This window comes from Mandrillus leucophaeus, unplaced genomic scaffold, assembly GCF_000951045.1.
Source record: "Mandrillus leucophaeus isolate KB7577 unplaced genomic scaffold, Mleu.le_1.0 Scaffold366, whole genome shotgun sequence".
In the NCBI taxonomy this organism is placed as follows: domain Eukaryota; kingdom Metazoa; phylum Chordata; class Mammalia; order Primates; family Cercopithecidae; genus Mandrillus; species Mandrillus leucophaeus.
Window position 1 is genome coordinate 266,240 of NW_012103876.1, and position 10,738 is coordinate 276,977.

Sequence of the window (10,738 nt, forward strand, 5' to 3'; positions counted from 1 at the left end):
TGCACCACCACGCCCGGCTAATTTTTTGTATTTTTAGTAGAGACAGGGTTTCACCATGTTAGCCAGGATGGTCTCGATCTCCTGACCTCGTGATCTGCCTGCCTCGGCCTCCCAAAGTGCTGGGATTACAGGCGTGAGCAACCGCACCTGGCGTGATGGTTATTATTATTGCAAACACCACCTCACTGGCCAAGCACTGTGCCCAGTGCTCCTACATCCTGGCTAGGTTTCGGCCACGCCCTGGCCAGCAAGGCAGGGATGTCAAGTCCATTCCACGAAGGAGGTAAGTGGGGCACTGAGGCTGCAGGGGACTGCCGCTTCTCCTTGCCACCCGCGGCTCAGGCCTCTCCCACTCTCCTGGAGAGTGGTGGGGGCCCAGGATGCAGAGTGAGGGAGCTGCAGATCTGGAATGCGCCAGGCCCAGCCTGGAGTGCCCAGCACGGCCTTGAAGATGGAGGTGGAGGTAGCGATCAAGGGAAGTAACAGGCTGCAGGGATAGGGATGCACCTAAGCCCAGGTGTCAGCTGATCTCACAAGGCGAAGGGACCTTCGCTTTTCTTCTGCTCATTGCACTGCCCTAGTGCAGGTGGAAAGGAAGGAACTCCATTTTCTGAGGTCTTCCTATGTGACAGGAGAGTGCCGAGCAGGGAGCTTTGATATTACACTCATTCCCAGCAACGCCAAGAGCTGGTGTTACTGCCCGGAGTCCATGTCAGTCCAAGATGAGGCAGCTGGGATTGTCCAGGGAACTGGCACAGTCCCCTCTCCACCACCCTTGCACTGGAGTCAAGGCCCATCTGCCCAACGCAATAGTGGGTATGGTTGAATCAATGGGCAAAGTCAATTTAGGATCACAAAGACCCTGGGCTAAACACCTGAACCTGAAGCTTTACCCCAGCCATCTCTACTTAAATCCCTTGGCTTATACACAGGTCACACAGTGCACAACCCACACAACTGCACACAGCAGCCCTGATCATCCTCACTGATCATCCTCAGAGGAGAAGTCTTTGAACCAGAGCTGTGGATTCTACCTTCCTGAGCTCTGGGACCACAATCCCTTCCTTCTCCAGGACTCCAGGTGTCCTGGTGTTAAAATAAATCCACATTACTGGGGCCTGATGGTCTCCTCTGCCTTCTGCCTTGCATCTTTGGCAGCTAAATGCCTTGGAGTGGCCTACATGCAAGGTCCTTTGCCTCCCACTCTCATGAGCTCTGGGCTTCCCTCCGAGTGATTCCCCCAAGAGCACTCCCCAGTTCCGTGTCTTCTCACTGCTCCTGGGCATTCGGTGACCACTATAATCTCTGTGCTGAGGGACCACCACAGGGATCCTCCCACTTCTCCCCTTCTCCCTCCTCCTGGCTCAAGCCATGACCCGAGGCATTGGCCGAGTGCCCTGCCTACTTCAGTCCAGTCCTGTGGGTAAATCTCCTCAGCTGCTCTCCCTCCTCCGTGTCTCAGGGAGGCCAGAGGAAGCTCACCCAGAGAGAGCGTGAAGGTGGTCAGACTGCTCAGAGGGGCCTCCAGGGGGCTGCCCAGAAGCCTTGGTGGGGTGGAGGTGGTACAGGAATCCTCATGCCTTTGGCTTCTCCTCCCCACTGGACTTGTCATCCCAGCCCCACCCCAATTCCTCACCAGCCTGTAACTCACCCCTCTCCCTGCCCCTCAGCCAAAAGTGACATGTGAGAGAGAGGTCCATGACACATTTTGTCTGGCCTGCCATACTTTTTGAAAGTTTCATTTAGGTGCTATCATTTAAAAACCAGAAGGTTTCATTTAAGAATCCAGCATTCTAGTTTCTTTTGAAAAATCAGAAGATCTGGCAACACTAGGCCCACATTCCAGCACGGCGACCACCAGCTAGACGGTGCTGGCTGTTCCCTCTGTGGGGCTTGTGCTCTGGTTTCCGGAGTTCTAACCCTCCCAGGCCCAGCTGCCACCTACACCAGCTGCGTGGCCCCTGCGCTGTGTCTTTGCACAAGGCGGCCCAGCAGGAAGGAACAAAATCAGGACTGATGAGAGGTTGTCCTGTTCAGCCCTCCCCACTGCCCACAGGCCTTGGCACGTGAAGGAGGCCAGAGTAGGGTGAGCAGGAAGGCAGGGGGGATCCTGGTCAGGACACACCCCAGCCTCCCTCTGATCACTGTGCACGGCTAGCAGCGTCCCAGGCACCCCACGTGTCCTGGCCCAGCTCAAGCCTGCCTTGGAGGCCAGCTGGCTGCAACTGAGGAGCTTGCTGTCTTGGTTGTGGCCACCCCACATCCTGTCGGAGCTGGGCCTGCGACCTGAGGCCTTGTCCTGAGCCTTAGCAACGTGGCCTGCAGGTACAGGCTTCCTCATTGTCCATCCAACTCAGCTGAATGTGCACCAGGGCGTGGCGGTCTTGTCACAGTCCAACATGATGTTGAGGACAGTACAGGGGGCCCCGCCCACGGACAGGGCAGTGCGGGAATCCACATGGTACTTCACAGTGTTCAGGCCTCCCTCCCTGTCCACCTTGAACTGCTCCTGGGAAGGAAGGGAGGAAAGAGCACGGACTCAGGGCTGCATGAGTACCAGCTACCCACCGACCCCACACAACCTCGCCATCAGAGGCCCTGTGGTCCCCACTGGAGAGGAAGAACCCAGAGCTCAAAGCAGTGAAGCCTCTTGCCCAGGGCTGTGCCCCACTAGGAAGCAGGAGAGCCGGGATCTCCTGTTGGATGCATATGCCTCCTAGAGAAGGGGCTGTTTGAGGGCAGGATCCTTGCATCCTGGGTGTGGCTCCCCAACCCCACTCTGCCAGCCTGCATGGACCCTGAGGCCTGGGCTGACCCACAGTGCCCAGGGTGCCCACAGCAGCCACCAGAGCAGGGCACAGTGCCCAAGCAGAATGCCTGTCGACTGACCTGGGCCAAGCAGGGAAGGATGGGGCCGTTTGGGCCAAGGAGAACTTGGTGAAAGCTCGGGCCTGCTGGCTCCCCACATCACCACCTATTCGTCCCCGATGAGGAGCCCTGCCAGCACCTGTTTTTGAGCCGCGATGCGCTTCTGGTCCCTCTTCCGCCAGGCTGGGTCATGCAGGTGGTGAAACGTCTTGTACCCCGTTGTGATTCCCGAGGGGCGGAAAAGCTAGGGAGGTCCAAGGAAGTCAGGGTCAGGCTGCCCTTCCTGGAGCCCCAGCCCTCACCACCAGCTCCTCTGAGGTCCCACAGGCAGGGGCCTGCACTCTCAGCCTGCAGGAGAGGAGACTGGGGCCCAGAGGGCAAGGAACTGGCTAGATGACCACGCAGGGCAGGGTTAGGGCAGGGATCAGAACCGGGGCCATCTCGAGACCCTGGGAGCTTCATCTGAGGAAACAGAAGAGAATCTCTGGGCAGCCACCACAGCTGAGGTGGTGGCAGGGCCCTGGGGAACCTCACCTGCAGCCCAGCTCCTTTAATGCGCCGGTAGAACTCATCGTCCTCGCGGCCCCAGCCCCAGAAGCGGTTGGACATCCCGTTGCACTGACACAGAGACAAGCAGCGTCACTCGGCCCGTCCTCCCGGGGGGCCTTTGGTCTCCTACTGCTTGGGAGTGCCCCTCTCCCCGGGCGGTTCTGAATAAGCACCAGGTGCTTATAGGCTCCTCCACCTCTGCAGCGCTGGGGGCGGCAGGAAGCAGTACATCCCAGTCCCTCTCCCGTTCTCATGGGGCCTTGAACCTGTGTGAGATGCTCACCTTCTCAAAAATGTCTGGCTGGCCAGAGGGGATCTCCTTAGGGAACTATCGATGGGCAGAAGCACCAGCTCCTCCTTGATTTCTGCTTCCCCCATTTCCCTTTCCCCTGGTGGCCCTGCCCTCATCTCTTCCTGTGTGTGTGTGAGAGGGGTAGCTGGGTTCCATGACACACACCCATTCTTGTACCTGGCTCAGCGGCTTCATTTACATAAAGCTGGCTCCTGCCATGGCCTGGAGAGGAAGAGACCCAGGCCTGAGCCACCTGGTTCTTCCTGCCTGCCCGTCCACCAGCCAGTGACTGGCTCAGGGGTGGGCTCAGCACTCAAGCTGGCCAATCAAGAGCCAGTGCAGCTCACTGCCGGACTCCTGCCTGAGCTATGAGGGAAGGGCCCCATTTCCCACCAGGCTGGGGCCCAGAAGGATACAGACTGCAGTGACAACCACCATCTTGCCAATAAACCCAGTGTAGGGAAGGCAGAGCTGAGAGATGGACAGAGAAATAGGGTCCTGGTGACAGTCTGAGAGGTGGGCAAGCTGCACCTGAACTGCCCCCTACACTCGTCAATGTTAAGGGCCACTAACTCCCCAGGTTTCTGAAGCCAGCTTGCAAGTGGTTCTGCCGCTGCAGCTGACTGGCTCGCCTGCTCCTCGCACTCTGGCTGCTCGTAGGTTCCCCTGCTAGGCCTGGGCAGGGCTCCATCTGCTGGGCCCCAGAGGCACTATCCCATCCTGCCCACCGCCTGCAGCCCAGAGGGAGCTCCCGACTCTGAGCAGAGCGGGCTGTCGGGGCCTCACCAGCTGGTAGTGCTGCTTGGAGAGCAGCAGGATGCCGCCGACATAAGTCTTGTAGTGGTAGAGAGGGTGGAGCTCCGGGGAGGCCACGTGGAAGGGCCCAGCCTCAGGAAAGCCATAGTCCAGCTCCTCGTTGAGAGGGAGCAGGTCAACGTCATGCATGGCAATGTAGTCCGTGCTGTTGCTGCTCTCCAGGAAGCCCACGTTGATAAGCGCCGCCCGGTTGAACCTGTGCAGGGCAGCCAAGGCTGGGCAGGGGCAGCACACGGGCTCACTGCCTGGGGCTCAGCACCCACCTGGGGGTCCCCGTGGTGCCTATGCTGCCCTCTGGCCCAGCACTGACTTCATTCAGCCTGTGGAGCTGTCCTCTCCACTCATTGCACAAATATTTACTAAGCACCTACGATGTACCAGAAACCATTCAAAGCACTGGAGGTACAGCAGTGAGAAACCAGGCCCTGCTCTCAAGGAACTGAGATTCCAATAGAAGGAAACAGAAACAAACAAGCAAACACAAAGCGAGGCTGGGAGTGCTTAGTGCTGGGGGAAAAGCAGAGCAGGCGAGGAGGGTGATCTTGCTGGGGTGCAGGTGGCTCTTGTCCTCGATGGGGCCGTCAGGGAGGGCCAGGGGAACTGAGTGACAGAAACCTGAAGGCCTGAAGAGGTGACCCACCGGGCAGTGGGTGCCTAGGGCTCTGCATAGGGGAGACAGCACTGCCACAGCAGGAGGCAGGAGCAGACAGCAGGCAGCTGGGCAGGGCGAAGGCGGAGGAGGGGATGTTGGGGGTGACACAGTGACTGCACGAGGCCCAAGGGCCACTGAAGGACAGGGCTTTGACTCGGGTGAGATGGGGTGCCATGGAGGCTCTGAGCAGGGGTGGGGCGTGTTGTGACTTATGTCTGGATAGGACCACCCTAGCTGTTGTGCTGGAAGAGACTGTTGGAGCAGGGGTGAAAGCAGGGAGACCAGCTGGGAGGCTATGGCAATAATTTAGGTGAGACCCCGAAAGATGAAGGTGGCCTAGCTCAGGAGGTGGCAGTGGCAACAGTGAGAAGCGGCAGATTCTAGATGGATTCTGCTGACGAATAGGATGTGGTGTACGACAGAGAAGGAGCGGCTAAGGATGACCACAGGGCTTTTGGGCTTGAGCAATGGGAGCAAAGAGCCTCCATTCCCGTGGGGAAGAGGGCAGAGCTACAGGTCTGGGGCAGGGCAGGCCACCAGCAATTCAGCTGTGATCATGAAAGCTTGCAGTAGCTCTGAGGCCACCACGTGGAGGGACTGTGTAGATGGCTGGGCTGGTGAGCCTGGAGTTCAGGAGAGCGGTCTGGGCTGGAAAGAGCCTCAGGAATCATCAGAGTAGAGATGGGGTTTAATGCTGGGAGATGACATGAGATGCCCCAAGGAACACCTGGAGTTAGAAAAGGGGGGCTGCTGAAGCACTGAGCCCAGAGAAGCCCCGATGGTGAGAGCTTGGGGAGACAAGCAGAATCCACAGACACAGAGGCCAGCCGGTGCAGAGGGAGGACCAGAGGGTGCTGCCCCAAGCAGGGGCATTTTATGAAAGAAGATGCTGCTGGCAGGTCCACAGGATGAGGGCCCAGCACGGCCTCTGGACCAACAGAGTGAAGATGGCTGGTGACCTCAGTGAGAGCTGCTCTGTGCTACGGTGGGTGCAGGAGTCTGAGCGGAAGGAGTTCAAGAGAGACAAGGAGAAAGAACGGGAAGGAGGTCTGCCAGAAAGCAGAGAAGGGTGACAGCCTCGAGGGATGTGGGATCCAGGGAGTCTTTTTCCTTTGAGACAGGAGCCACTTCAGTGTGTGTGCTCACGTGTACGCTCCAGGAGAGGAACGCTGATCGAGAGGGAGAGGAAGGGGCCAGCTGTGGAGTGGGGGAAACACTGAGGGGTGGGGATGATGGAGAGTCAGCTCAGACAGAAGCTGGGACAGCCCTGAGTCCCTGTGCACAGAGGCTGGGAGGTGAGTTGTGGAGGGAACTGGGGAAAGTTCTCTTCCATTTCAATCTGTGTGGCTGCCTCATGTGTTGTCTTTTCTCTCCACACCCTCCAGTGCCCAGGCATAGGTGTGGGGCAGACAGCTGGAGTAAGTCAGGCTGGGATTATCCCAGGAGCAACGGGCCAGAGGCTTGAGGGAGTATGCCAGGCCAGGGAGGATTTTAATGGCAGACCTTGGACTCCAGGTTGGGTAAGGAGGAAGTAAGGACAAGGAGGGTGGCAGGGAAAAGGTGGGGGGATCTGAGGATCCGGATCAAGGGGACTTGAAAAGGTGGAAGATCAGGCTGGTGGGCTAAGAATCCATCTTCCAGTGGGAGTTACCTAGAGAGAAAGGAGGTGGGGGCTGGAGGGTGAGATGCCAAGCTGTGGTCAAGGAAGGGAGCACTTTTTGGTAAGGGCAGGGATTTTAGGATAACGCCAGACTCTGGGCAACTTTAAAGCCGTGGCCTTGACCCTCCCTTTCCCTAATCCCCGGGCCAATCCCCAGGGAGTCCTGTCTGGACTTCCGCCACAGCACCTCTCTCTACCCACCCCCCACCACGCCATCAAGCCACTGTCACTGCAGACCACAGCAGTGACCACCTAACTGGTCTCCCTGCTTCTCCTCTTGCCCTGGTATAATCCATTCCACATACAGCAGCCACAGTGAGCTTTTCAAAATGGAAATTAGATCAGGGCCCTCTCCAAAGATTCCCATCACACCCAATGAGAGGGGTCTGCCACCTCCCGCCCTCCCGCCCCTGCCCCAGGTGACCTCTCATAGGCCCTGAGAAGCCTGAGCCTGGGAGGGGGTGTCGAGAGGGGAGAGGGCGGGGGCAGGCGCTACCTGAAGTGGTCCACCTGGTTGAGTACATAGATGTGGTGCTGGATCTTCTTCCTGCTCAGGAAGCGGTGCATGTGGGGCACAAAGACCAGGAGCTCCTCGAAGCGTTCGCGGAAGGGCACCAGCACTGCCAAGCGGTGGGGACCCCAGGATGCGTCTTCTTCCCACTGCTCAGGGGGTGGCTCTGGGGGGCAGGCCCGAGGAGGGCCCGAGGTCTCCTGCCCTTGTCCCCTGGCTGCCCGGCCCACATCACCAGAGCAGCTGAGCTGCAGCCAGAGCAGGGAGAAGCAGCCCAGTAAGAGACAGGCCACGAAGAGGTGGAAGACAGAGCATTTCCGAGGGAGGCTGCTGGAGAGCAACCTGGACCTGAGACAAGAGCAGGGACAGGGTGAGAAGGGCAGGGCAGGGCTGGCCCTCTGACAGACCCTTTCTCTGGCCTCCCCATGAGGAGGCTGCACATAACTGGTCTACCCCAAGCACCTGGGAATTAGTACGAAAGCAACTTTAATGTTTTTGCTCATGCCACCACCATGCATCAAAATTCTGCTTACCTCTCTAGATCCAACCCATGCCACCCGCTCCTGGGAAGCCCTCTGAACCACTCCCAGGTCCCAGAGCTGCCCCAGCTCCTCCATGCTCTCTTACTTTCTGTGACTAAGTCCTGGTCAGAGCTGCTCAGGACAGGGATGAGGAGGCTCCTGTCACTTGTATGTGCTCCTCCCCACAACAGTGGCTCAACGTCCTGAGCCAATGACAGGAGTCCCCACCTTAGAGATGCAACCCACTGCTTTCCAAACCCACTCCCCTACAGATCCACCCCAGCAGAAACCGTGGCTCCATCCTGCTTCCCAGAATGACCAAAGGCCACCCAGACACGGGTGTGTGCTGGCCTTAGTCCAGGTAAAATGACCGATGTTTACTCTGGGAAGATCACACCTGCCCCCGAAGCAATGCAAGGCCCAAACTGTCAGTGGCAGTTCACTGAATGAGCCTCAAACCTTTAGTCCAAGAGGCAGCTCATGTAAAAGACGGAGACACAGAGGGAAAGAAAGATGAGGGCTGGGTACAGCACAGGCACTGATTTCAGAAACTGGAAAAACCGCAGCTGAACATCATAGACACTGGGGTGATGCCAGGAGACAGTCTTTTGGTTAGCAAATACAAAGAAACAGAATTCACCGGATTCATTTGCCCCTCCTCTGGAAATTCCTGAGTATGCTGAGAGAGGGGCTGAGGAATCCAGGAAGGGGGAAGCTTCCTCGTACTCCCCCTACCTTCTCCCCAAAATAATCTGCAAAGGAATCCACTTCACAGTCTTAATTTAAGAGTCAGCGATTAACTATCAGGTCTTATAAATTCTATCTCAAGGCCGGGCGCAGTGGCTCATGCCTGTAATCCCAGCACTTTGGGAGCTCAAGACCAGCCTGGCAAATATGGTAATACCCTGTCTCTACTAAAAATACAAAAATTAGCTGGGTCTGGTGGTGGGCATCTGTAGTCCCAGTTACTTGGGAGGCTGAGGCAGAAGAATCGCTTGAACCCGGGAGGTGGAGGTTGCAGTGAGCTGAGATCACGCCACTGCATTCCAGCCTGGGCAACAGAGTGAGACTCCGACTCATAAATAAATAAACAAATAAATAAACAAATTCTATCTCCTAAGTCCCCCTCCGATCCTTCCTCACTCATCTGTTCCTTGCTCAGACCCCTCCAATCTTCTGAATGACCCTCCTCTGTTTGCCAGACAAAGGCCAAGCCCTTTGGCCCGACAATCAAAGCCCTCCGTGACCTGGCCCCAACTCCAGGAGCTCCCAAGCCTTCGTCCCATGTTCTCATGCTAGGTGCCTCGGAGCTTCTCCACTTGCTATTTTCCTTCCTGCTCCAGCCCTCACACAGCCCGCTCCTTCTGCCTGAAATGTCCTTTATCTGCCTGAGGCCCCCTGTTGATCCTTCAGAGCCAAACTCCAATGTCATGGCCAGCACTGCCCCCGGCCCCATAACACTCCCCCTTTTGTATTCCCACGGCATCTTACTTCCTACTTTTTTGTAATGCCTTGTGTCCTTGCTTCTCAGGCCATGTCAGATTCATATCTGTGGCACAGCAAGCACAGGCCAGACAGCAGAGAGCTTGCCAAGTGAGTTACAGAAAGGGTTAAAGCAGTCAGGGCATGCCTTAAGTCACACGCTAAAGCCAGACTAACTCCTCCCTTTTTCTAGAGAAACAACTGCCAACCTGGAAGCCAGTAGCCTTGAAGCCAGGCCCAGGTTCCACATGCAGCTAAGAGGTGGCCTGGTAGGATACCCCCCAGGGCTTCTGACTTACCCCCCATTATCCTGTGGTGGTGGATTCAGCCTGGGAGGCGCATAGCCCAGTCCTGAGAGTCGCCTGGGAAGGCTGGAACCTCTACAGATTCTCCCTTGCCCTCTGGGCTTTTTCTGGGGGCAGGGTAGATTCTGGAGAGATGGACATGGGGTGATATTCCTTCAGGAAAAGAAGCAGTGACTATTATCCAGGCGAACGGCATGGACTGGGCACTCCAAGCACTTTCACACGCTATTCCCTCGGCCCTGCTCCCCTCTCCTATGAGGAGTACATCCCCACAGGCATTATCCTGTGCTCTAAGGGCACAAACCGCTGAGCAACTGAATTGAACCCAGAGTCCCAATTCCTCAGGACAGTGGACACTGAGAACAGTTGCTCCTGGTGCCCCCAGGTGGCAAACTCCAGATTTGCAGTCCCAGCGGTTCCCAGGCCCAGGCCACCCCGACTCTGAGGGGCAGTTCAGAAGAGGCTTTGTCTCCCTCATCAATCACTGCCCAAGGCTAGTAAGAGGCGGATTCAAACCCAGGCAGGCTGGCTCCAGAACCTACACTCCATAGCTACACTAGCCTGCATCAGTTGCGTGGATCTTTGCACCACCCCTGTGTCAAAAGCATAGAACTGACTATCAGTAAATTTCTCTGGGAACAGTTACGGAAAGGGATCAGGAAATAGAAATGCTCCTCTATTACCTTTCCTTTCTTGTCTCATACAAACCTTCGTACTACAAGGTCTGAATCCTCAGCTGCTCTGGTTACAGCACCTCAAAACTGCAAACGTAACTGGAAGACAACTGGCACCTCCTCTTGTGCCAGGCAGTGCCATGGTCTTTACATGGATGCTCTCCTTTAATCCTCACACAGCCCTGCAGAGTCAATATTGTGACAACTGTCTCAGCAATGGAAAGGCTGCGGTCAGAAAGATGCAGGGGTCTCTGCTCACATAATTAACGAGGACTCCTGCCCAGGTCAAACTCTAGTCCATGCTTTCTATTATATTCCTGTCTTCTCCTTTCAACACCAAGTCTGAAAAATCCCCAGAAATAAAAGTTGTGCCCACTAAATTCCAGAATCTTTTTTTTTTTTTTTTTT

The 10,738-nt window shown here is 56.6% G+C and overlaps 1 protein-coding gene across 2 annotated transcripts in view; it reads right to left on the reverse strand.

The window, feature by feature from the left end:
• Positions 1–1,706: 1,706 nt before the first annotated feature.
• Positions 1,707–10,738, reverse strand: part of B4GALT7 (xylosylprotein beta 1,4-galactosyltransferase, polypeptide 7) — a 10,269-nt gene continuing 1,237 nt past the window's right edge. The window contains exons 2-6 of one of the 2 annotated variants that reach the window (XM_011989949.1): positions 7,334–7,696; positions 4,496–4,721; positions 3,403–3,486; positions 3,008–3,112; positions 1,707–2,509 (exon numbers count right to left, since the gene is read on the reverse strand). In XM_011989949.1, the coding sequence (XP_011845339.1) occupies positions 2,354–2,509; positions 3,008–3,112; positions 3,403–3,486; positions 4,496–4,721; positions 7,334–7,696 (934 nt within the window). In that variant the 3' untranslated portion in view covers positions 1,707–2,353. The remainder of the gene's footprint in view (positions 2,510–3,007; positions 3,113–3,402; positions 3,487–4,495; positions 4,722–7,333; positions 7,697–10,738) is intronic. The other variant, XM_011989950.1, reaches the window with a different exon arrangement.